At 40.6% G+C, this 25,668-nt stretch overlaps 1 protein-coding gene across 1 annotated transcript in view; it reads right to left on the reverse strand.

Annotated features, from left to right (window-relative positions):
- The window catches only part of USP24 (ubiquitin specific peptidase 24), a gene marked incomplete at its 5' end in the record, with an annotated part of 141,451 nt that overhangs the window by 70,718 nt on the left and 45,065 nt on the right, over positions 1-25,668 (reverse strand). The window contains 19 exons of the mRNA XM_040470368.1: positions 184-294; positions 419-485; positions 4,326-4,441; positions 5,455-5,508; positions 5,701-5,841; positions 7,070-7,146; positions 8,259-8,370; positions 9,451-9,582; positions 10,206-10,355; positions 11,039-11,146; positions 16,451-16,498; positions 16,697-16,858; positions 16,949-17,044; positions 17,230-17,337; positions 19,436-19,539; positions 19,753-19,867; positions 20,573-20,731; positions 21,316-21,390; positions 23,862-23,927. Coding sequence (XP_040326302.1) covers positions 184-294; positions 419-485; positions 4,326-4,441; positions 5,455-5,508; positions 5,701-5,841; positions 7,070-7,146; positions 8,259-8,370; positions 9,451-9,582; positions 10,206-10,355; positions 11,039-11,146; positions 16,451-16,498; positions 16,697-16,858; positions 16,949-17,044; positions 17,230-17,337; positions 19,436-19,539; positions 19,753-19,867; positions 20,573-20,731; positions 21,316-21,390; positions 23,862-23,927 — 2,001 coding nt within the window. The remainder of the gene's footprint in view (positions 1-183; positions 295-418; positions 486-4,325; positions 4,442-5,454; positions 5,509-5,700; positions 5,842-7,069; positions 7,147-8,258; positions 8,371-9,450; positions 9,583-10,205; positions 10,356-11,038; positions 11,147-16,450; positions 16,499-16,696; positions 16,859-16,948; positions 17,045-17,229; positions 17,338-19,435; positions 19,540-19,752; positions 19,868-20,572; positions 20,732-21,315; positions 21,391-23,861; positions 23,928-25,668) is intronic.

Below are 25,668 nucleotides of genomic sequence, written 5' to 3' on the forward strand. Positions count from 1 at the left end.
ATTATACACTTACTCATGTGCCTCTGTACACCCATCAGTTCCCTTTCGCTGCAGGCCTTTAGTCTATATTTGTTTGCTAAACAGCTTGCAGAATAGTTCCCCGTGGAGCTATCCCGCTCCACAGTGCTCTTGGGAAGGAAACAAGACAGTATGAAAATGGCTACAGGGCTAACGTAAACCTACCTCTACAGTGAAGGTATCTTTGGTAGACTCATACGTGACGTTGAGAGTTAAAAGATGTCCATGAAATGAGGCACCATGAGGTAGAATAGTTCGTGGAACAGAGTAAAAATCCTTGAAAAAGATAGAAGTCAAACAAGTCAGACGCACAGCGTCACTGTTAAGTCTCCAACGTACACACCTGACACGAGTCTAACGATAGGATGATAAAGTTGCTTTAAAAAGAAGAGAGGCTTACCTCTATAGTGATCACATAGCGTTCTGCCAAAAGCAGCAGTCTCTCGATTATTACAAGTTTGGTGGATCTATAGATTAAAAAACTTTTTTTGAGCATATTTGAAATGAACTGAAGACTTGAACGTATTTGAAATAAGTCGCACGATTCCAGTCTGCTTCACCAAAACCACGCAGTTAGCTTCAGTGGCCGAAGGCTTAAATCTGCAAAGACTAAACTTCCCCGTCACCCAGGGCGGGAGGCGGCTCAGCCAGATCACAGCCGTTGTGAACTGATGGAGCAAGGGAGGACAGGCAGGCCCCCTCCATGTTTCCTTTTCTGTCGTTTCCTTTCTGTCTTTTTACACAGTTGTTTGTTCCATAAATGAGGACCTGGGACTCCAGGCCTGTCTGTCCATCAATCCACCAAGAATGAACAACCAGTAGGTTTGAGTCTCATAATCTTACAACTAAAATATGCCACCTAATTCTGTAAACACATGGAATCTGACAAAGTTCTGAATTGGCTGAAAACCAGTAAGTGTACCACAAATAAGACTTGCTCTTCTAAATAGTTTAAGAATGAGGAGGAAGGAAGGACAAACAACTGTTTATCTGGTTTAAATGAACATTCTGTAGAGTTAAAACACACAATTGTGGGGCGCCTGAGTGGCTCAGTGGATTAAGTGTCCAACTTCAGCTCAGGTCATGATCTCACGGTCTGTGGGTCTGAGCCCCGCTTTGGGCTCTGTGCTGACAGCTCAGAGCCTGGAGCCTGCTTCACATTCTGTTTCTCTCTCTCTGTGCCCCTCCCCTGCTCACACTCTGTCTCTCTCTTTCTCTTTCAAAAATAATTTAACATTAAAAAGAATTTAAAAAACACACACAAGTGTTAAGAATTATTATCCTATAGGTTTTCAAAGTGCTTGAGAAATCAACACTCATCAGGAGACAACCATCTCTGGAACAGGCAACATATAGCAAGGTTAAGTGCTAGCTTAACCCCTGAAAATGAGACCCGAGATCCCTTTTGGTCAGACTTAGGGAATATTACTTATTATTTGAATTAACAAGACTCTAACGTCCAGCAGCTTATGTACTCACAGCTCCATATTTGATTCTAAAGACAACATTACGTGTGTTAACATCAAGAGATGGAAATCCAAATGTCCTTAATTTAAACATGTGCTCTCCCAGAAAAGAAAGTCTAGGCATTTCAAACAGGCATCTTTCTAAATCTGAAAAGAGGTACTAACACTTTCTAACAATTGGTCTGGTTGGCTGATTAGCAGTACTGAAAATTCTACTTTAAAAAGAGTTTGTTAAATACGCTGTAATAGTACTGTTAAATATATTTAACAGAGTTCTAAATTCTTTCAGGCTATGGGCAAGAACTAGAATTTGATATTCAGGTGGGGAAGCTTTAGGAATATCTAAATGCTATAGTAAGAGAATTATTTAAAAAAAAAGGTTTTTTTTTTAACATTTACTTATTTTTGAGAAACAGAGTGAGACAAAGCGTGAGCAGGGGAGGGGCAGAGGGAGAAGGAGACACAGAATCTAAAGCAGGTCCAGGCTCTGAGCTGTCAGCACAGAGCCCGACGCGGGGCTCAAACTCATGAACCATGAGATCATGACCTGAGCTGAAGTCGGACGCTAAACCAACTGAGCCACCCAGGTGCCCCTATAATAAGTGAATTATTGAGTGAACTATCTTAATTGTGCCTCAATAATGAATTAAATCTCAGATAACATTGCAGACCACTGTAGAGATGAGAGAATAACTCTCCCCCGTCTGCCACCAAAGGTGGAACTATGGTCACTGAGAAGTTCTCTCAAAACCAGTGAAATAAGAAACTATAATGTCGTGGTTCAAATGCAACTTTGAAATTATACACTCCTATGAACAGTGTTTGGAGTTTATAATAAGAACAGTTAAGAACTATCCTGTGGCTGTGCTCTGTAGTCAGTCAAATATGAAATGAAATGATTCAGAATAAAAAACACTTAGTAAAAAGAGAAAAAAATAACGCACTTATTTAAAGATGTTGCAGTTTGGAAATCCCAATCCAATAGTTCAAAATTGGATTTCTATTCTGGTTTGTCAGATAAATGAATCATTAAGGACCTAGGTCATAAAGATGAACCACATCTTACAAACATGTAACTAAAGACTCTTAATATGCATTTTTTAAAAGTTTATTTATTTTGAGAGAGTGAATGAGTGAGCGAGCAGGGGAGGAGCAGAGAGAGAAGGAGAGAGAATCCCAAGCAGGCTCCGCACTGCCAGCACAGAGCCTGACGCAGGGCTCGAACCCACGAACCATGAGATCATGAACTGAGCTGAAACCAAGAGTTGAACACTTAACTGACTGAGCCACCCAGGTACCCCTACTCTTAACATGCATTCTTTTTTTTTTTCAACGTTTATTTATTTTTGGGACAGAGAGAGACAGAGCATGAACGGGGGAGGGGCAGAGAGAGAGGGAGACACAGAATCGGAAACAGGCTCCAGGCTCCGAGCCATCCGCCCAGAGCCTGACGCGGGGCTCGAACTCACGGACCGCGAGATCGTGACCTGGCTGAAGTCGGACGCTTAACCGACTGCGCCACCCAGGCGCCCCTTAACATGCATTCTTAATGAGAGTCTATTTAAGATACACTTCCAACAATGTGGGAACGCAAAGGTCATGAGTTGAATCTATAATCACTTGCCGCCATTTTAACTGGGTTTTTTGGGTAAGATTTTATCTTTAAGTAATCTCTATATATAACATGGGGCTTGAACTCATAACCCCAAGGTCAAGAGTTGCATGCTCTACTGAATGAGCCAGCAAGGCGCCCTGCTTTCTGGCATTTAAAAAAAAAAAGTCCAAGAGGGTTGAATTTTATTGGAGCCTCTCTAATATTAGTATCACTACACAGTACTCATTTAAAAAAAGATGACGAATGTGAGCAAGGCTATTGCTTTGATTCCTATTCTAAAGGGAGCCTTTAAAAACAAGAAGAACTGTAAATAAAGATAAATAACATGTACATACATAAAGTCATTCTGAGCAGAGAGAGACAATACGTGCACCCATCACTTAGAGGGCAGCAGAGCAGGCCTCGTTCTGAACACCTGCCAAGGTTTCCTGGGCATCAGTGATTGGGGGCTGCTTACTAAGAATAGAAGGCTCAGAAAACCTCACAGGAGCATCTGAGCTATGCTTCAGTCTAATGTTTCTGAATACTCACCTATGTTCCTCACTGTATCAAAGAACTATAGCAAATACTGAACTCGGGTTTCACTGATAATACTTGAAAACACTAAACAGGGCAATCTCACAGGAGACTTCAGCTCAAAGTTTGAACACAAATATCTGGGGGTTAAGTTCTTGTTAAAAGTTATTTTGAAAACTAATTTTAAGGAAATAATATTTTAACTATGATGTTATTATAATGCACAATTTTAATTAATCATTACCCTCCGTCTCATTTTGCGCGTGCTGTTAAGTGCCCTGGATTTGGGCACCAGGAGACAGGTTATGTCTCAGTAAGCACATACTTCAAACTTGAAAAATTACTCTTTACACAACGAGTGTATCTTTAGTCTGTTGTAAAGAGTAGCTTACTCCTATTTACACAGAGTCAAAGTGAAAGAATTCAAATTTTTAAAAACAGTAACAAAACAACAAGAGTTGTCCAGTAGGCACAGGGTCGGGGCAGACCACTACTTGGTTCTGGTGACAATGACCTACGGATCTTCAGAAAAAAAATGCAGATCTGGGACGTATGACGGGAATACGCAATTTCTCAGGATACGACTCTCTGCAAAAACTATGATACAGAATGAGGAAAATCAACCAAAAAAGAAGCCAGTTGTTTTTCCAAACAGGTACATGTGTATTTACGCATCGTGTGAGTACGTGCTGTAATTTCTGCACACTTACCTATATGGAGACTGAACGGATGTTGCTACGGTTGGCATAGCAGTTGCCGTAAGCATTTTTGTTGCTCTGGTCACTGCATGCGTCAGAGTGGGGCCACCAAGTGCTGAGCTGGCCGCCTGTGAAACATGAAACCATCATTCTATTATCAGGGTTTCTCCAACCTCGGGCCGATTGCTATCTTGGGCTGGATGGACACTTTTTGTTGTTAGAGGGCTGTCCCGGGCTTTGCAGGATGTTTAGCCACATCTCTGATTTCTAGTCACTACCCACCTACTGCTACCAGAAAGGTCTCCAGACATTGCCAAATGCTCTCTGGGAGGCAAAATAACCCCTGGCTGAGAACTACTGTTCTACATATGTTAATACTTAAACGGTACCTCATTTAATTAAGGTACTTGAATACTTTAAGTGGCTTTTTATGATGACAGATTTGGGTGAAGTCACAGATTTGGGTGAAGAACTATGAAAATCCTGCACAGATTCAAGCACGTATTCGTCATCACGAGGTTTAACTTCTTGACCTTTGGGGGCAGTAGCATTACGTTTCTGGAATAGGTAAAAAACTTAAACACAACTTAAGAACAGAAATGACTGTTTAACGCTTTAACCATCATGCTGGAGCCAAGGCAATGGAAATGTATGTGAGATAGTATCACACAGCAGGCTTCTAATAGACAAAGGCAACCAATACCACCTACTATGGCCTTTAATAGCATCTAAGATATAATCGCAGCTGAAACATGGGCAAGGGTGGGAAAAACAAGCTCTTGCATAAAATCCCTGGGCAGAGAAGGAAAAAGGGGAGAAGAATCTACTAGAAATGTGGAATGTCGTCGAGTAGGCCCGTTTTCTGAAGACAGTTCCCATACCCCAAAAGGGGGGGCGGGTGCAGTGGGGAGGAGACGTGGCGGAAAGAGAAGCAAAGCTTCCCTACGGAGGACATTTCTGTACTGGGGGAATCCAGGCAAATGTCTGTTCCCTCTGTGACAATACAATACGGCTGACAAATTCTTCGACAGAATCCAGCCACAAATATCAACGTGACACATGATCTCAAACAGAAGATTATAAAAGGAAAAATGTCAAAGCATTTATTTCAGAAACATGTTAAATAAAATTTGCCACTCACTTCTAATCTCGTGTAACAATCAGCAATAAATTTCTTATGTAACGATACGGAATCCTAAAAGTAAGAGGTACATGGAAATTAAAATTAGTCCGACATTTAATTGCAATCATTATTAATGAGAAAACATCAAAATAAAAAAGCCAATTTTCAGGCATGCCAAAGGTCAGAACTTCTCAAAAAAAAAAAATATATATATATATAATTTTCTGTTTTGTGTGTAAGTACCTTCTGTCCTTTGATACCCACCTTCTTCAATCTGGGATTTAGATTAATGTAACTATAGTTTATGATTAACTGAATAGCTTCATTAGCAATTTCTTCATCAGGTGATTCCATGGCTATTTTCCAAATGAAATCCATTCCTATCAATTCCAGCTTTTCTACATACTGTTCAAAAGAAAAAAATCATACAGCACACCAAGGTCACAAAATTACAATTATTTTCTGTTATATCATTAAGTCCACACCTTTCAGTTCAATATGCATTAAGGCTGCGAAAGCCAAGCTACCTATGAGAGCACTACTGTACTGTATTTTAAATCAAAAACAACTAACCACAGAAACACTGGGCTATGTCCATGGCAACCAGGGGAGATATGGAGAGTTTTCTCCAGATGTTCCTAAACCCAAGCTGGAAATCTACCCAAGCAGGTTACAGAAAATAGCACAGGAGTGAAGGAGCACCAGCATCAGGAGCTTGTCCTCAAAAGGAAACAGAGCCAGGCTAGAAGTGGTTAATAATCCTTGAGGCTCAATCGGGTCTTCCCAAAGCTCAGTTCAAACGTCAGGATCCAAGCTTACAAGATCTTGTAAAAATTCGTACCATCCACGAAGCCAGGCCTTGAATCAAAAGAGGTCTTAAAAAAGACCATTATTTACTGCCTTTCTTTTTTTAAGGTTCACATGTAAATATAAACATAAGTTGCATACATTCGACAGATCCTCACATTCTCCTGCTTCACTGTCTGTTCCTAAAGTTTCCTCCCCAAATCCCTGTCGCTGTGATGAACCGAAGATTCATCTTCAGAATGAAAGATGTTACTTTGTTTAAAATCTTTTATTTATTTTTTGAGAGAGAGACAGAGTGTGAGCAGGGGAGGAGCAGAGAGAGAGGGAGACACAGAATCTGAAGTGGACTCCAGGCCCTGAGCTGTCAGCACAGAGCCTGATGCGGGGCTCGAACTCACAAACCGTGAGATCATGACCTGAGCCGAAGTCGGACGCTCAACTGACTGAGCCACCCAGGCGCCCCAAGATGTTGTTATTTTTTAGGAACACATCCATTACTGGATCTGAGGAGCTGGAAGCTTCGATAAAACTATCCCTGTCCTGCATTCACCTAGCCACAGGAGGCTGCTGGCTGCCCTGGGTCAGCAAGAAGCACGGAGGGATGAGAAGTCAACTCTGTTCTCCCGGGCAGTTAGCGAGGTGTCGCTGTGCCAGAAAGGGAGCCTCCGTTACGCTCTAAGAGAAGCTCTGTCATCAAAGCAAAAGACGCAGTTGAGGAGATGCCCATTCTTTAAAAAAGGTCGTGTTTTCTCTCAATTAGAACACCTTTTTTGCCATGTTTTACTAGACTATCCAAATTATCCAGATTTTGGAAGAAGGTACTTACCAACTGAGCTCCTTGTCGTTTCAATCGATGATCACAAAGATTCACATTTTCAAAAAAAGTCTTAAATAAGTTAAACCCTGAAATTACAGAAGGTCAGATAAATTCATGCACTCTAAGTAACACAGATAACCAAGGAAGAGACTCAAAGTATATCAAGAGCCAAAACTGTAAAACTCTTGGGACACAACAGACATAAATCTTCAAGACCTCCGATTAGGCAACGGTTTGTCAGACATGGTACCAAAAGCGCGAGCAGCAAAATAAAAAGTAGGTAAATTGAACCTCATCAAAATTAGGGGCTCTTGTGCTTCAAAGGACTATGAGAGAGTGAAAAGACCACCCACTGAATGGGACAAAATATATGCAGAGTGTCTATCAGATGAGGCGCCACTAGGCAGAATATATAAAGAAGTCTCACAACTCCACAATAAAAAGACCAACAGCCCAATTCATGACGGGCAAAAGGTCCGAACAGACATTTCTCCAAAGAATATATACAAACAGTCAATAAACACATGAAGAGATGCTCAATATCCTTAGTCATCAGGGAAATGCAGACCAAACCACGAGATAACACTTCACACACACCAGGATGGCTAGAATAAAGATGACAGACAGTAACAAGGATTGGTAAAGATGTGACGAAACTGAAACCCTCAGATGTTGCTGGTAGGATTATAAAACGGTGCAGCCACTTTGCAAAATAGTCTGACAGTTCTTCAAAATGTTAATTATATGATTCAATTCCACTCCTAAGAGAAATGAAAACTAACGTCCACACAAAAACTTGTACATGAATGCGTACAGCGGTGTTATTAGTAATAGCCAAAAGTGATTAACACTTCAGTGTCCACCACTGATGAATGGATAAATAAAATGTGGTATATTCAAACAATGAAATATTATTCAGCCATAAAATAGAATGATACTGATATGTGCTACCATTTGACAACTGAAATGGTAAGGCCATATAATTTAAAGTGAATCACGAGATACTACTCACATACAAAGGAATTAATCTGTGTATATAAACACAGGTATATACAGATATGTCTTTATACGCATAAAGAAAAGTCCAGAAGGATAATCCAGACTGCTTAGTTGCTTCTGAGAAGTGGGCTTACAGGGAAAGGAAAGAATCACATTTCTTAAAGAACTGAGAAAAAAAGACTTGAAGTTTTCTTCCTACCATTCATGGTGATTTCATATGACTCCAATTTAAGAATTTTCTCCTTGAAAAGCTGCTGCTGAACGTCACTCTCGAGATCATGTTGGCCTTTTGTAAACCATTCAAAACACATCTGTGGATTAAGACAAACGTTACCCTATAACTAAAATTCACGTTAGGCAAATACTTATTCCAAAGTGGGAGACAGAAGATAGGCTACGTTCAATGCTTCAAAAATTTGTATTACCAGGGACAACGGAAACGCCTGGAACACCAGAGCCAAATAAAGCAGTTCCTAGCAGCCTTTCCCTCAGATGATGAAAATATACACTCCTCCTGTTCAATGAAGGTTAGACTTGGGCTTGCCCACTAACGTTTATTCATAAGCCTTGTTGTGTGCCAGCCGCTGTGCTGGGCACGGGCATTTATTCAGTCCTTTCAATGATCCTAGGAAGTAGTTACAACTCTGCAAACGGAGATGAGCACACAATTCATAGTTACAATACGCCAAGTCAGGTGTTCTGCTCCTGGCTTAATCTATTTTCAGCTGTTTAATTATAGTCGGAAAAAAATCTGTCTGGGCATTTATTCTTCTTTGTGTTTAGAATACAACAAAGAAGTTTGTGTTTGTGTTTCTGCCGTACAACATCATTGCAGGAACTCAAAGTTCTTGGTTGGTAACTTGAAATTAGTTCCATGGGAGGGAGAAAAATTATAAGACATACTGAGAATGCTTCAGCTGTGCTCTTTCGGCTCAATTTGGTTTTGTCCAGAATGGTATAAAAATTACCGAACTCACACGTTTATGTCATAGATATGTATCATATAATGTATTTTTTCAGCACTTACAGCTCCTGGCCGATTAGCATAAATGTGTGCTTAGCAAATTGAGAAGCATTTAAAAAATTTTTTTTATGTTTATTTATTTTTGAGACAGAGAGAGACAGAGCATGAACGGGGGAGGGTCAGAGAGTGGGAAACACAGAATCCGAAACAGGCTCCAGGCTCTGAGCGGTCAGCACAGAGCCCGACGCGGGGCTCGAACCCACGGACCGCGACATCGTGACCTGAGCTGAAGTCGGACGCTCAACCGACAGAGCCACCCAGGCGCCCCTTGAGAAGCATTTAGAATCGACGATGTGAGACCCATAAAAAAGGTAAACTACAGAAGCCCCACTTCTGCCTTATTTTAGCCACACTACCATCTTCTTACCTCTCGATCCAATTCACAAACATCCTGGCCAGTCACAAGACACTCCCAGATTTCCTTGGCACGATTCCAACCCAGATACAGAGTGGCTTCTTGCAAGAAAAATGCTAGAAATTTTAGATGGGCCTCTAAATACTGCAAAAAGAAGTAATGCTAATTAGTTAACTCCAGGCATTCCTGCGCAAAAGCAAAATTAAAACAAACTTTTTAAAAATTAAAACAAGAGTTCTACCTAACGCTTGCACATATAATTTAGGGTGAAATAAAGGTGAGACATCTGTTAACAGCACCATACAGTGGAAACTACTTCAAGTCTGTTACAACTTCTAGTCAAGTTGGATGGCAGTAAAATACCATCTCCGTAACCTCATACTGAAATACCGCAAACACTGGTTAAGTTTTTTTTTCTAATTTTTAAAAACAATATTACTAATCAACTGATTTGAAAAACGAAAGCAATTCTCCACAGCACAGACCATTATCATTTCATATGAAAGGCAGAGGAAACATGGTAATCTTTATCACTTTATCGTATGCAGTTCTAAGGTGATTTGCTGAATGGTTTGCCCACAAATAACAACTTCCTAAACTGTTATTGTAAAATGGTTATAGTCAAAACATAAAACTGCTCCATCGCTACAAAGAAACCTCATGCCACCTCTTTAGAGCGACACCCTACCAGTATCACGTTTATAGTTCACGCGCAAATAGCCAAACGGATGCTGGAAAGCACGACACGAAAGCACAGCTCCGGATACCTCCCGGTAAGTGTATCGGCCATCCACCAGCGTGGAACCAGTCAAGCCTCCGGGTCCAGCCACAGCGGCTGCAAGTCGATGACAAGCTATCAAACTTCCGGTCACCAACTTCACGATTTCAAAATTTTTCTTCAAGTCTTGAATGATGCTCTTGGCAAAAAACAACAAAAAGAAAAATGGCATGAGAATCTGCAGTCATTTTGTGAGTTTAGCAGAAGCTTCCGCTTCAGCACGTAGCCCTAGTGAGGGACTGCAAATCCAAGGATTGCTTCACTGAGGTTTCATTCCCTACACAAAAGCAAACAAAATCATCTAGTATGTGCACTTACTAGGGAACTAACTCATAAACTTTTCTGCTAACGTTCTGCTTCTAGAGACATTCTCTCTCTTTTTTTTAAAAGACGGATTTCAGAAAAGAATCTTTTCGCTTCTCGCGTACTTTTCAGGTCTTTCCTCCCAAGTCTCGTACACTGAAGGAGCTCTGGGTCCTTTAAACAATCTCATCTTCCTGAGATCAAATGTCTTTAAATCTTTTCGAACACAGTTCTGAAATATCATTCAGCCTTTTAAAAACTGGCATAATCATGTCAATCAATTAAGGAAATAAAAAGGAAATGAATCAAGGATGTTGCAAAAGAAGAGCTCTTGTAGACATGAGAGCAGAATGATGTTTGAACTCAAGATTATTAAAGAATATAAATGAGCTGTTTTAATAATCATCAAGATGTAAAATAGTGACTTTACAACTCAGCAATTTTATTTACGTTTTGTTATTAGAGAAGTTGTGTAAGTAAGCAGAATCGTATGCTGATCAAATACAGCTGCTCTCTTACCTTGTCTTGCTTTTGATAGGTCTGTTTTATAAACGAGCGGGTGATCTCGTGGAGCTGACGCAAGGCTGGCACCACCCATACAAACTGGGGATTATTAAGCTGAGACGACTAGAGTTAAAAAGAAGTTACATTAGTTACATCTAGAAATGAATGGCAGGCAAAATTTATTAGCTATAAAAATTTCCCAAGTCGATTAGGTTTGATGCTATACATTCTATTATTTTCCTGTCCACACTGCTCATTTACAGCTCATCTTCATGCACTCATAAGTCAGTCTTCAACTTCTTATTCTGCATGCAATTTCCTAAGGCCAAGAACTGCAAACAGGAGTGGATGTGAAGTGACAGTAAATGTATAGGGTACATCAGCAAAAAACAGACGACAAGGGATTAGCAATTTCAGAGGATAGATTAAGTAGCACAGGCTGCTAGGACATGTTGACATGATCAAATGAACTGACGGGCAAAGTTTAACTTGGATAATACTGGACTGGCTGGTGAGGAAAATGATATAGAAATGTGATTTTCTACAATTATATGATTAAGATACCAATGATATGATCAAGACACTGATAGTGGTCTATATATTCAAGAAAATACTCATGACCTGCTTATATCTCCTAGTTAAAACAATTTTGCAAGAGAGAATTCAATTTTTATTAATTATTACAGCCACTTTACATTTGTACTTTGTATTTTTCAGAAACACTTTCAAATGTTATTTCTGAAACTGGTACAGGACAATCCAGATCTTCGTAGTACGTATCTGAAAAGTCTGATGTTCGTGAAATAAACTTTAAAAACAGAACTGCTCTCTAACATAGAACAACTTTCAAATTAAGAGATCTGTAAAATTTGGAAGGCTGTCAGTTTAACACTATTAATCAAATTATCGATTAAGTGTCTAAAAAACTGAGTACAATAAGTTTTAGGTCCTTAGCCTTTATTTTCAAGGCTGAATTTTGCTTTCGTTTTTAAAGCCTTCTTGCTTCTTCACGTCTTTCAGTAACATGAAGACCTTTATGGGGCAGAAAATACTTCTGAAAAAACCTACTTTCTGTCTTTGGCAGAAAAACAGCATACTACTGAATGTGTAAACGAGAGCGAGCTATTGCCCAAAGCAAGACTGGTCTTCTTGGAGATCAGCCAACCAATCGCAAATACCGTATTTCCTGGATTCTAAGATACAGGTTTTATAAATTTCAACATTTCTGAAATTGACACTGTTTACAATTTTGTCAAAAGTAACTTAGCAGCCACTAGGGGGGGGAGAAAGTTTTGACACGGCTGTCCTTACCTGCGTACGTGCACCCTTAGCTGTATATGAAATGTATCTACTTGTGCGTTTACCCGTCATTTTAGTTGCGACCTCATATATGTAGCACCAAACAAGGATGGCTTCTTAACTTGAATTTAGATCACAAATTTGTTACTTAAACTGTCAAAGAGATGACAGTACGATGTAACAGGATTAGCCTGCCGTGTGTGTCAACTCAAAAGCAAAGAAATCCTGCCAGTGGTCTCAGTCTCAAAGCCAGGAGAATTTGGTGTGACAGACTCATACCCTGTGAAGGGCCGTGTCACCCACCACTAAATGTCTCTGTCCAAAGGTTGCACCCAAAATGCAAGAGAAGCTGTTTATCTTGTAGTATACACAACTTGACTCAGTTAAGGAAAAAAGCAGCTTGAGTTTTACAAAAAAGGACAAGGACACAAAATTCCATAGTCTTTAACATGCCTTGGAAGGATACAGTCATTCTTATGGAGGTCAAAGTCACTACCAGATAATGAAAAGCACTGTGCCAGTGAAGCCGTACAGACTGGTCAGAAAGAGGCTTAGATGCAAACTCTTGAGTGTGACTTTAAACCTAAGAATGGTAAAACTAAAATGTAGCTTCTTTTTTCCTTCTTTGCAACTTACTAAATCTGTGATGCAGGTTGCAGTCACTGGCATCTTAGAATCAGAGAAATAAGGTATATATTAAAGGCCAACTGTTTGCAAGACCACCTACGTATTTGTGCTAAAACAGAAGAGTTGCAAAATGACAAAGATTAAAACCCTAAGGCTTCAGTCCAAACTCATACCTACCAAAAGGATTATAAACATGAGGATATAAATATGAACCCTCTAGCAAATAATCAGATATATTAAAAAGCACTATTAGGACGATTTCAGTTAATTATGGTTAGAATATTTTTATTTAACATAGAAAATCATCCTTTGAAAGTAGCTCACCATCCAATAAAATTCAGGAAATCAAATAAAATTGGAATTTAAAAAGTATTTCTGATATGGCCTTTCTAAAGTTTAGCAAACAGGAAAGATGTTATTTATTCCATCATATCCACGACACGATGTTGCTCAGTTACAAGAAAAATTTAAATTATTTTTCTCCGCTTACCAAAAGGGCAAGAGACTACGGTGAACAATTAAAATGAGCACGTTTGATAATGCCTGGTAATGGAGCTGAGATTTCATAAGTAGGCGGTAACGGTATGTCCAAATTAGACCTCAATATCAGATGAAGCCTTCAAGGTCAATTGGTATAGCCTGCAAACCTATGCCTAAATCCTCAGTCACTCTGGTTTAACGACTAGTCTCCTAGTGCTTCCCGTGATGAGGAACAGTGCATTCTACTGCCGACTTCTCACGGAAAGTTCACTGCTCTCTCATATTGAAACAGGCCTCCCGCGACTTCTTGGGAGACATAAAAAGTCGGTGGGATCAAACTTCTCTATCGCAATCTAAGTCTCTGAAGAACACTTTCATATTCTTTCTTGAATTCTCTTCTCAAAGCTGAACATCCCCCCTTTCTCATCTGTCTTCTTTTTCCAGACCTAGCCATTTACCCTAGATTCAAAGCACACATTTTTGCATGGGAGGACGTTTTTAAAAAAGTATTTCCTCCTGTGCTAACCACATCACTGTGAGGCTGTACTGAGGACATCTTGCTACTTTTGCTTTGAATTATGTGCTTTGGCAAGTAGAGGCCACTCCACTCTGGGTAAGTAACGATTTTAGTGTCCTCACAGGGTGAAGGGGCGGAATAAGAGGAAGGGGCGGGCATCCACCTAGAAGCTGCCAGGCACTGTGCTGGGGGGCAGGGGTGGTGCTGAAGAGAATGACTTAGGGAATACCCAAACACTGCTACTTGAGTAAAAACGACTTTTTTGGCTTAGTGATTTTTTTTTTTTTGATGCGTACATTTAAATTTTTAATTGAAGGGAAAAAAGGAGTGAAATAAGAGGGAGAGGGTTGGGGGCAAACAGTGGAAGGTATAAAGGAAGCAAAAGAAAGAGGACCAAGGGAGCCAAGGGTAGGTATCCTGGCAGAATCTACAGAAATAAAGTTAAGAAACAAGGGTCGGAATTTCCGAACACAACAGTGGAACCTGGGAATTTTAAAAGTGTCAAAAGCAGAGGGAAGGGGAATCAGTTGGGGGAACAGAGGTAGCTGAGGGTGGGAGGGGAGTAAGAGGTGGGTGATCTTGTCTTACCCTTTGCTTAGTTTCTGTGTAGCCTGGCAGGGAGACATAATCCCCAGTCAGCCCACCTTGCTGCCTGGCAGGAAAGGGCATAGCATAGAAAAACACCTTTAGTGGCAGGATATAACTCACCCCCCTGCCTGGAGCCAGATCCAGGGGGCTCTGATCTTCCCGCTGCCCCCCTCAGCCATGTGTACTTTCAGAGCGAATGTGCGAGAGCACTCAGTCCACCGAAAAGTGCTATGTAAACGCAAGGTATTATTTGGAATGAAATCATGGTACATGAGAATTTCTTTAACTGGGAGCAGTGGGAAATAAAAACGGAAGGGCACTCCTTTCAAGTCTCACAAAAAGACTCCAAAAATCGCCACGTGACTTGAGCTTTGTTATGAAAACAACAGGCATGAGTGAAGTGACCGCAAAGAGGGGCAACAAAGAGGCACCGACGCTACGACTAGAAGAGCGAAGTCAGGCTGAGCCACGGCGAGGAAGGAGCAGGCGGCGGGAAAGGGGTGCTGGGTTCAAAAGCCATTTCCCTGGAGGCAGGAAAAAGTCCCTTGAGCTGGGACCCTCAGATTTATAAAGAAATGTATCTGCTGCTGAGAAGACAAGACTGTTTGTCTACAGATACCCTTTCGTCTTGCTATTACTACTGCTAGGGAAGGGTCTAAACTCCTTACACAACTCACTCTGGATGAGGGTCAACCGCAAAGACAGAGACTGCAACAAAGTATCTGAATTGCTAAACTGAGAGAACTTGAAAAATTCACACTGTATCTGAGAGCGAGAGCAATGTTGTTGAATTAAAGGAACAATTCCTTAAAACCTGAGCATCATCAGCTCCAGTTTGTGAGTGACTTTTTGAAAATCTCTAAGGCTAGGTTATATGTAGAAAATTCACCTGATCACATTTCGGCATCAGAAATCTAAAACACAAAGTTCTTACGTGTCCCTAACTAAACTTTATGACCAAATATAACTTAATAAAAGCTCACTGAATCACCACGGCCTCTTAACAAGAGCTAAGAGTCTCTGAATATACCAATGAAAATTAGCAGTATTCAAGAACCTTTAAAGAAACACTTATTAATGAAAGCCAAGAAAAATGTTTAGCCAATGAAATTACTAAGCCACACTCACCAAAACCTTTTTTTATGTTACAATAAAACGAAATCCCTCCTGTTATGAGGCTTTCCATTTGGTCTGGGCAACCCAAGGGCCTCGGCGAGAGGAGGGCACTGCTTTGGTGGGGCAGGCGTGGGGGAGTGGGGGTCCTGCCGCAACAGGGAGGTCGCTCCAATGAGCCGCCCCAAGATCAGCCCTCCGGAGCACAGACTGGATGTCTAAGCACTGCAGGGACGGGAGAGCTACAGTCATCACTGCTTACTCTGCTAACCATGCTTTCAAAGGGCAGCCCCTAGGTGCCCAGCAGGCTGGAGGGCAGAGCCCTGAGGCAAAGGGCTCCCAGAGCAGTGGCCCCACTGGCTGTCACCGCCTACGCCCACCTCCTAGTATTGGGTCCTAGCAGCAAGAGTCACCAAGGAATCACTTTATGAACATCTCTGAACTAGGCACCTGAAAAACAACTATGTGCCAGCACTGAATGAACCTCCTTCTTCCCTTCTCTTTCTTACTCCATGAACAGTGCTCCACTTCTCCCTCATGGCAGAAAAATGGGCATGGTATTTATGCAGAATCCATTGGACTCACTAAAACGGTGCACCCTTCGCATTTAGTTTACAAAAGAAGGAACTAAGTTAAAGGTCTTATAATTTTATGAAAATAATAAAACTACCCTGTGAATGTGACCTTGGATTTGTGAATAGACGGCAGTTTCCGAGCATTACTCAAAGAAACACCAAAACACTTATTAAAAGAAATTATTGAATTAGTATACCTTTTGGGCGGTTCCATGTGAAAAGACTTACCTTGAATCCGTCCTTCTTGTTTTTTTCCAAACCTGACCACTCTCCGGGCTGAAATGAATTTTAAGAGAAATGTAAGTGGCTTGGTAAAAGTAGTACCTACAATTTCCAAATCTTGGACTCTAAGGTAAGAGTTTCCAGGTCGCACATTTGATTTACATAATAGGCTAAGAAAATCATTGGGTCCTAATTACTCAGACAATGCTATTGATGCTCTGACTACAAAAGGAGGTCGAAGGTAAGACCAACCCTTTTAATATCTTCTATGCACTTAATGATGTAGCTTCTCTTGATTGCTTCCTTCACCGCGTATGCGTCACTCAGGATCGTCAGGTGCTCCTCCAGGGCTTGCTGGATAAGGCTACTGGGCAGGGTCGGAAGATGGGCCAGTTCCCAGAGTACATCTAACACCTACAATAACACCACACAAGATGAGCCCACACATGCACGAACAACCGCATAAAGTATGTGGAGCTGGAAAGATTAATTTCATCCTCCTGCCTTTCCAGACGTGGTCTCAAAGCGAGCTTCCCGGCCTATTCGTCCAATCAGGCTCAACAGCTTCTGTCTTACTCTATCGCTTTCCGTCTCCCAGCTCTGCGGAAGGGAAAAGGCAAGACAATCCAATTGTATCAAACCGGCGAAATATGCAGAAAGTTTACACCTGAGCTAGAAAGGTTCGCTAAAGCAAGAAGAGTGTATGTTTAGATGCTTCCAGCTTAGAGGGGGAAGCTTCTTTTAGAAAAAACTTAAAAAGCTAGCACGTTTGACTGGGCACGTACCTTCTGAATGAGAACAAACAAATGATTAAGCTGATCTGAATTAAATTTGACAGCTGCTGCAGCAATAATAGTATGGATGTTCTCGATCACAGTAGATGATTGTCCCGACTGGAAAAGGAAACATGGGGGGCAAGTTAAGTCCTGGAACTTGGAAAAAACCTCAGCCTCCCATCCCCCACCCATTCCCCCCTCCTGCAACTGACAGAAGAGGAAAGCAAAGCAGCAATAAAGATAAACTGATTCCAGTTTCATTGGCATTCCCTTGCATGAGAATACTGGCAAAACTAAAGGAAGCGACCCTTGTTAATGGCCATCGGTTGGCCTTGGTTAAATTCCTAGCAGTATTAAATCTTTCAAAAGATGACAGTTAAGTGCTCAATCTGACATATTCACTTCAACGGGAGTGCAAAGTATTTTCGACTGGCAAATAAAGATTGAAATTGATTTCAGGACTTTGCATTCACTTCCAGCTGAGGGGAGTCTCTACCTCCTTTTCTATTTTGCTCATAGATACATTGTAACTTCAATGAATAGTTACTTATTCCTTGGGCAGTAAGTTTCTGCTTCAGAGATGTAGGTCCTGTGGCTGTCCTTATGGTTGAAACTCACTTTATGACCTCAACCATGACTCCATCATGCCTCACTGCTCACCATGTGGAGGACTTGAAAGGCAGGGGCTTTTTTAGAGTCAATTCCACAAGAATTTTCCAGTATGTGCCATATACGAACATTCACCGCATGCAGTAGGGATATACATTGTATCCATCATGATCTCTAATCTTTAGCCTTATGTGGACTCACAACTTACATTCACGACATTCTGTGAGGGTATTCAATCAACGAAAGCGGACATGGGAAGTAAGATCTGTAGGACCCAGGATGGTTTTCTGTCAGTCCTGTACCTGCCAATCACATTTCCTCTACTAGCTATGCTCCCGCTAGGTCCTGCCCAGGGGAGGCACTGCGGGCAGATGAGAAGGCAGGGGGAAGAAAGAGGCACTGCTCTGTGCTCAGGGACTGGACGCAGGTGCTGGCCCTGGTGGCAGCACGGGCTTCCAGGAGCCCTGCCTGGGGTGCCAGGCTCAAGGGCAATCCCAGCATTTGCAGCAAAAGCATCTCCAAAAGCAGATTCCTTTCCTTGCACTTTGTATGCCCTTTCCCCACTCCGCTCCCCCAGCATTCCTGCTTCTCTCTTTTGCTCTTCCCCCCTAGCAACACCTTTGTCAACAACCCCCAGTATCCAGTTCCCTCTGAGACACCTAGCGAGGCTTCTGTTTCCTGACCAGGTTCTGACTGATACGGTGTCTAAGAGGGTACAGGTGAGGTGAGCTCCGGGCCTCTTTCTGGCTGGGCAACTAGATGAAGGCTAACACCATTACTGACACAGACCGAAAAAGGACTAGGTACTGACATACTGGATTTGAGATGCCTACAAGATGGCATGCATGAAGGCACAAGAGTTATATATACATTTACGTACACTGCACTGGAGGGCCAAGAAGAGGTATGGATTAGGGACAGAATTCTGAGAGTCAGCAGCATCCAAAAGCAGTCAAAGCCACAGGAGTGGAGGAAACTGCCTAATGGAAGATTATACACCGAGGAAAGGGCTAAGGACTAAGGCTTGAAAGAGACTAACATTTACAAAGCAGAAGAAAATAAGTTAGTAAAGGAGACTTGAAGAGGGTGCCAGAAAAGTGGGAGGACAATGAGTCACATGGATATTAACAGAGCGAAGGAAAAAGAAAATGAAGCTTGTGGCTGATTCTGTCACAGCTGCTGAGGGTCCGGGTAAGCTGAGGTCTGTAAACTCAGTGTTACTTTCATCCTCATTTAACAGAGCTGAACAGGAAACACCTATCCATGAACATAGATAAGCAAACACAGTGAAAAGAACAGGACACTGACAGACAAAAGACCTGTAATTCCCAACTGCCGTGTGGCCTGTGGTAAAGCTTTTCATTTTTTTCAATCTGAGACATGAGAAGACTAGACTAGCTGGGTAGTTTTACATCTTCTGGGTAGTGCAATCCTTTTGCACATATGCAATCTTAGCAGAAGCCCTGAACTGCAAACCAGATGGGAGCAGCTCCGCTTTGACTAAAGCAGGATACAAGATCCATTTCCCTGCTTGTTCACCACTCTCCTTCCCTCTCCTTCTGACAGAAATGTCAGAAAAAGGCAAAAATAATTCTGATCAACTTACCTGTATCTTCCAAATTTTAGTAAGTTCATCTAAAGACAATTTACTGCCCAAGAGTTCAATAATCCCCTTTATACGATCACAGTATTGCGCTTGGTCTATGTTGCCTAAGGGAAGAAACACCCAAGAGGCAGACAGATTCAGTGAACATTGACTTTCTAAATACGATTCTATTAATTCAAAGCAATATTAACTCGCTACCAGATTTAAAGGCTAATACAGTCAAAACAACATTTTCACACCTTTCTTTGATATAAAAATACATCACTTACAACTACGTGTTAAGAAATATAAAAATATGTTTTTAAAAAGCAACTTACCTTCCAGTGCAATGGACAGAACTGAGTTTTCAACCAGCCAATCTAACAATCTGTCTGTATCTATAGCATTCTTCACAGATTTGGATAAAGTGCTATCTTCTATTAGTTTGGTTACCTAAGAAGACAGGATTATTGTGACAGAATCCAGCACAAATATGCACAATCAAAATCTTCATATATATGTATACATACCCTGTGACTTTTACAGTGTTGCAATGTGGTCTGATAGTTAGCCAAAATGTATCAAAGGCCAGTTACTGTAATAAGTTCACAGACTACTTATTCCTGATGTCTCTTTAAAAAGAACGTGGAGCCGGGGCACCTGGGTGGCTCAGTCAGTTGAGCATCTGACTTCAGCTCAGGTCATGATCTCATGGTTCATGAGTTCGAGCCCCACATGGGGCTCTGTGCTGACAGCTCAGAGCCTGGAGCCTGCTTTGAATTGTGTCTCTCTCTCTCTCCACCCTTCCCCCACTCGTGCTCTGTCTGTCTCTTTCTCAAAAATAAATAAAAATATTAAAAAAAAAAAAAAAAGAACGTGGAGCCAACAAGGGCACTCTCTGGGCAATTTCACAAAAACACTAAATATTTCCAAAAATTTCAGAGAATGAATTTTGAATGTAACACATGTAAAAAGATCGCGTTAACAATGACGAACACAGATACCATTTTACATATAATCACTGTTACCTCTTTTTTGTATGATTACAAGAAATTATTCTGCTTCCTTTCTCAACATTCTGATATTAATGACCACAAGTTTTGGCAGAACTTAAAGCGTCTGTGCTTTAAGTCTTCTACAAACAAATACAAAACTTACTTCTTTGAGGGAATTCATTTTAGCGCTAAAATGTGGCGACTTCAGCATGCGCAGTAGGATGTCTAATCGAAGGTCATCCACCACGGTCACCAAATCCGGCTGGAAGCGCATGCAGAGTAACTTGATGGCAGACAAGAGCTCGGGGATGCTAACCAATCTCTTTTATTCAAAGCACACACAAACAGAAAAGCAGCCATGAGAACGTTTTGCTCCCAATTCAGACACGGGAGTACGGGACATTTTCAACAGCAAAGGTTGGTGGTATCCCATACTCCATATGGTCAATTAACTAGTTTGCTTCTAAACAAAAGTTAGCACACAGGTGAGCAAAAGGAAGGATCCTGTGAGAATTTCAAGGTCCACAACATAAAGACTGTTAAACTTAAATGCTAAAATTACTTTAAACAACTTTGGACAAGCTTGTAGTACTGAATTATTTAAAAGCTTCTTCAATGCTATACCTATTAGAATACTCTCTAAATCAACACGTTAGTAAAATTCTGAATGGTATCACTTGCTGAGAACCCTATAATCACTCTATTGATTTAATGCCAACCTGGTGCTTCAGAATACTGATGCTTTACAAAAAGCATTTCTTGCTTAGAAAATGTAAAATGAACTTGATGTGAGTTGTATATGACCAGAATCCAAAGAACAATGGCGTGTGAACCCTGCCCCAAGTCCTGGCTGTACTTTGAGGACTAACAGGCTCTGGGGCCTACCTGTCTGGAGACGGGATTTACCTTATCTTTGAGGTCCTTTTCCTCCACGCTCCGTACATCCTGGATCGCAGTAAGGATGACTGGGTCTAGCATCGGCTGCAGAAAAGATGTGCTGCGGTTAATAAAGACTCCGGATTCTGCCCCAGAACTAGAGAGCAGACACTTCTTCATTCACACTTCACAAAGGACAGAGTGCAACGGAAGGATCTCAATTCTAGTGCCAAGAGCCCCATAGCTAGCTAGCTCCTACCATCCCAAGTAGGCCGTACCCGACTCCATGCCCAGCTCCTTTAATACCACATGGGTGCAATCCCTGTCATCACTATCTCAGAGGGGTCCTTTCAAAGAGCAACCAAAGACACATAAACTAACTTTTAAAACATGAAGCATGAGTAGGTATTATTTCTGTAATAAAGTAAATATTTGGTGTTTGATTTTAACAACTGCATATAAGCACAGACCACGAAAAAAAAATGCTGTGATATGCACTATTTTTGTGTGCTGATATAAATGAGGCCTACAGACGAGATTCCTACAACACATCGCTCCGGGATGGTAGCATAATCAGATAACTAACTCTAAATATTACATGAGGAGGAGGAAAATATTAGCTAGGTCTAAATGCTCACTTCCAACTAAGTAAAATAATTTTTAAAAACTTATCTGGTGACAAGAGAAGATAGACAGCATATGGCTGTCAAAGCCAAGAAGACATTAGCAAAGAATTAAAATGACACCAGGCGATTATCCAACTGGGATTTCTTCCTCTACGCTTGCGTCCCCTGTCTGGGGAAGACTGGGGGCTGCTAGGGTAGGAGGCAAGCAGTGCTGTTCTCGTCAGTGGCACCCCCCGGCTCACTTCTCACTGCAGCTCAAAGGGCATGATCACCATTTTATAGACAAGAAGGCCAAAACACAGATGTTACATATGTCTTCCAAAGCATACAAGGGGCAAGTGGTAGAGACCGTTGTTAATTTACATCAGGTAATACGGATGTGAACATGGTATGAGAATAAATTCAGAGCATGAATATATTGCTGAGTAAATCGAAGGTTGGCTAATTTGAAGCAATTAAATATGCTTTGGTTGGAAATTCAATACTTTTTACTCTTTTTGAAGTCTACTGTGCTTATTTATATAAAACTTAGAATTTCTTTGTTAATTTTTTTTAGTCTTTATTCATTTTTGAGAGAGAGACAGAAAGAGACAGAGAGAGAGACAGAGCACGAGGGAGGGAGGGAGGGAGGGGCAGAGAGAGAGAGGGAGACACAGAATCCGAAGCAGGCTCCAGGCTCTGAGCTGTCAGCACAGAGCCTGACGTAAGGCTGGAACCCATGAACCGTGAGATCATGACCTGACTCAAGGCTGGAGGCTTAACCAACTGAGCCACCCAGGCATCTCTAAAACTTAGAATTTCTAAAGAATTTAATATTAATTAGAAGCTAGAACATTTATGCTAAATCTCTTTCCACAAGGCAATGCATGGGTAGAGAGCATTTAAAAATCCAATCCTGGCCCTGATGATTAAAAAGCCAATTATTAAATTATTAGTATTTATTATTAAATTATTAAAAAGTCAAATAATTTTGCCTCTTATACCTTAGTGTTTCAACTATAAAATTAATGATTATATGTTTAATAAGGTGAAAGAACATAAAATGTTTCTAATGAGCTTAATATCCAGAATGAAGAAATACATAAATAGCCCACCATCTGATTTCATGTAAAAATCTTGCAGGATAACTCTGACATTTAAAGAAAGCATTTAACACTTAGAAATGGTAGAAATTTCCTGAACCTACTAAAAAAATCGTATCTCCCTTGTTAAAACGAGATATTAGCAAGAAGGAACAGTGCATACAAAAACACTGCTCCCAAAGGACTCTATGCTTTCAAAGCCATTTATAGTGATTAAAAAAAAAAATCGCTGGGAAAGTTACAGGTTTCACAGACCTATTTACAAAGAAAATAAAAAATGAAGGTATTTCAAAGTGACACTTTATTCAGCAAAACCTGTCAACTGAGATGGAAAGGAAACAAGAAAGTATAATAGGCCTTAAGCACTAGAAAACTGACATGCACAGCTCTATTTGACGGCCTGTTGACTTACAACCTGCAGGGACGGGAGATCAGACAAGATGCGCTGTTAAGCTGTTACTCAGCAGTGACTTAGCTAGCAAGGAAGCCCAGTGGGTTGTTCAACACTGATCTCATTTAATACATAATGGCACTGAATCCTTAAACAGTCCTGGGAAGGGGGTTGGGATATATGTGGCCTATTTTACAGATAAGGAAACAAAAATACATGTAATCATATATAAATTCTATTTGATAAAATGATAAACTGAAAAGGTAAATCATCTTTTCAAATATGAGAAGTCTCCTCTACCTTGAATTATTAACCATTTTTTCGTTATTTTCTGAGAGTATTTTTATTAGAAAAATAGATAATCTGAACAAAGAAAAGAAATAGGGCACAATTCTGACCAATCAATAAAAAGGTAATTATTACTGTCTGTATGTGTTTGGTCACCTTCTGAAGCAAATGTAAAGTGGCCTGTCTTACCTGAACCACCGAGGAATTGAGGTACTCTGCACACACCCCCAAGGGCTGCACCAATGCTGAGACCGCCTGAAAACAAGGACAGTGAAGGTCAGACATCAGTGTGAGAGGGTGTTTTTCCTTTCAGCATTAAACACGTCCCTTTCAGGGACAATCTGAAATGGTGACTAGATCAAGTCCCGAATGAATGACCAGACAAACCACACCCCCCAGGCAGGAAGAACCGGTAACAAGACGTCAATCCATTTACATTGTTACAGAAATTTAATAGAACTTAAATCATAATAATGCCAATAAAACTTCTTTGGAGGACTGGATGAAAGACTTTTAAAACTTACATTGTAGAATACTAACAGTTTTTATTTGAAAAAGAAGGGGATAGTAGGCGAAGGAGTGAAATGTGCCTTCAACAAACCACCGAAGTCTTCCGTGGAGGAAATTATAAAACTTTACTGAAACGCGTAAGGGAAGACCCAGACAAACAAGCAGATGCCATGTTCCCGAACAGAAAGAACCAGCACTGTAATTCTCCACACAGGTACCTATACGTTTAACACAATTCAAAACACAATCTCTGGGGGATTTCTGCAGGACAACCTGGCATGTTGATTATATTCAAAGGGCAGAAATACGAGAACGATCAAGGAGATCTGAGAGAAGAAGGACGTGGGGCAGACTGGTACTACCAGGAAGGAAAGCTGTGCAGCAATAGTATAGAAATGGGCAAAGAACGCATGAACAAACCAACAGAAGGAACACACCCGCGTACACGTGGGGCGGTGACATGTGACTGAGCCAATACGTCAAAATAGGAGAGAAATCAGGGATTAGTCATTAGAGGATCTGATGACAATCAGTTACCTATTTGGAAGAAAATTAAACTGGATCTCTATCTTATGTAATATATAAAAATAAATTCTAAATGAATTCAAGAACCAAGTATAAAAAATAAAACTGGAAAGTATAAAATAAAACAGGTATTTTTATAACTTTGAGATGGGAGAATATTCCCTAAGCAAGTTAGAAAACTCTTAAAGCCATTAAAGAAAAAATGGGGAATTTTTATAAAATGTGGAAGCTCCTGTTAGCAAAAGACACTATCAATAAAAATAAAAAGAGAAGCAAAAGACTGGGAGAAAAAATTTACAGATACATAAAATGGGCATGGCATTGATATGCTGAACATAAAAAGAATTCCTGAAAGTTAACAAGAAAACCCCAAAGAAACCTAAATAACGATGTCAATTTATAGAAGAAATGTAAACAGCCAATAATCACATGATGAGATGCTCAAATTCACAGGAAATGAGAGTATTGCAAATTAAATAACAAAGTACTATTTTTGTCCATTATAATGAAAAAACTAAAGATGGAAAATATTCAGTACTAACGAGAGAAATAGGAAACGAGTTTATGGGAGTACAGACTGGTCCAAATAAATCTCTTTTTTGGAAAGAGATTACTATGAATTATATTAAAAATCACATTTTCTAGGAATTTGTCCTTCAGAAATGGTACCATATGCACATAAAGACAAATTTACATATCTACATGGTGCCCACGAATAAGTGACAGCATCATGGTACAACAGTTGCAGAAACACATTACAGCCATTAAAATCAATGACAGCATGGATCTGGAAAGATGTCTGTGATATAACGTTAAATGAAAATATGCCACTACATATAGCTTGATTACAATTCAGCCTTAAAGACAGAGAAAGCAGGAAAGAACGTGCACAGGTATATTCCACATAAATTTAGGCAAAAGTCAGAAATGCTAGGAGTCAAATGGGTAGCTATTACCTAGG

Source organism: Herpailurus yagouaroundi, unplaced genomic scaffold, assembly GCF_014898765.1.
Source record: "Herpailurus yagouaroundi ecotype Mexico unplaced genomic scaffold, PumYag 77, whole genome shotgun sequence".
Taxonomy (NCBI): Eukaryota; Metazoa; Chordata; class Mammalia; order Carnivora; family Felidae; genus Herpailurus; species Herpailurus yagouaroundi.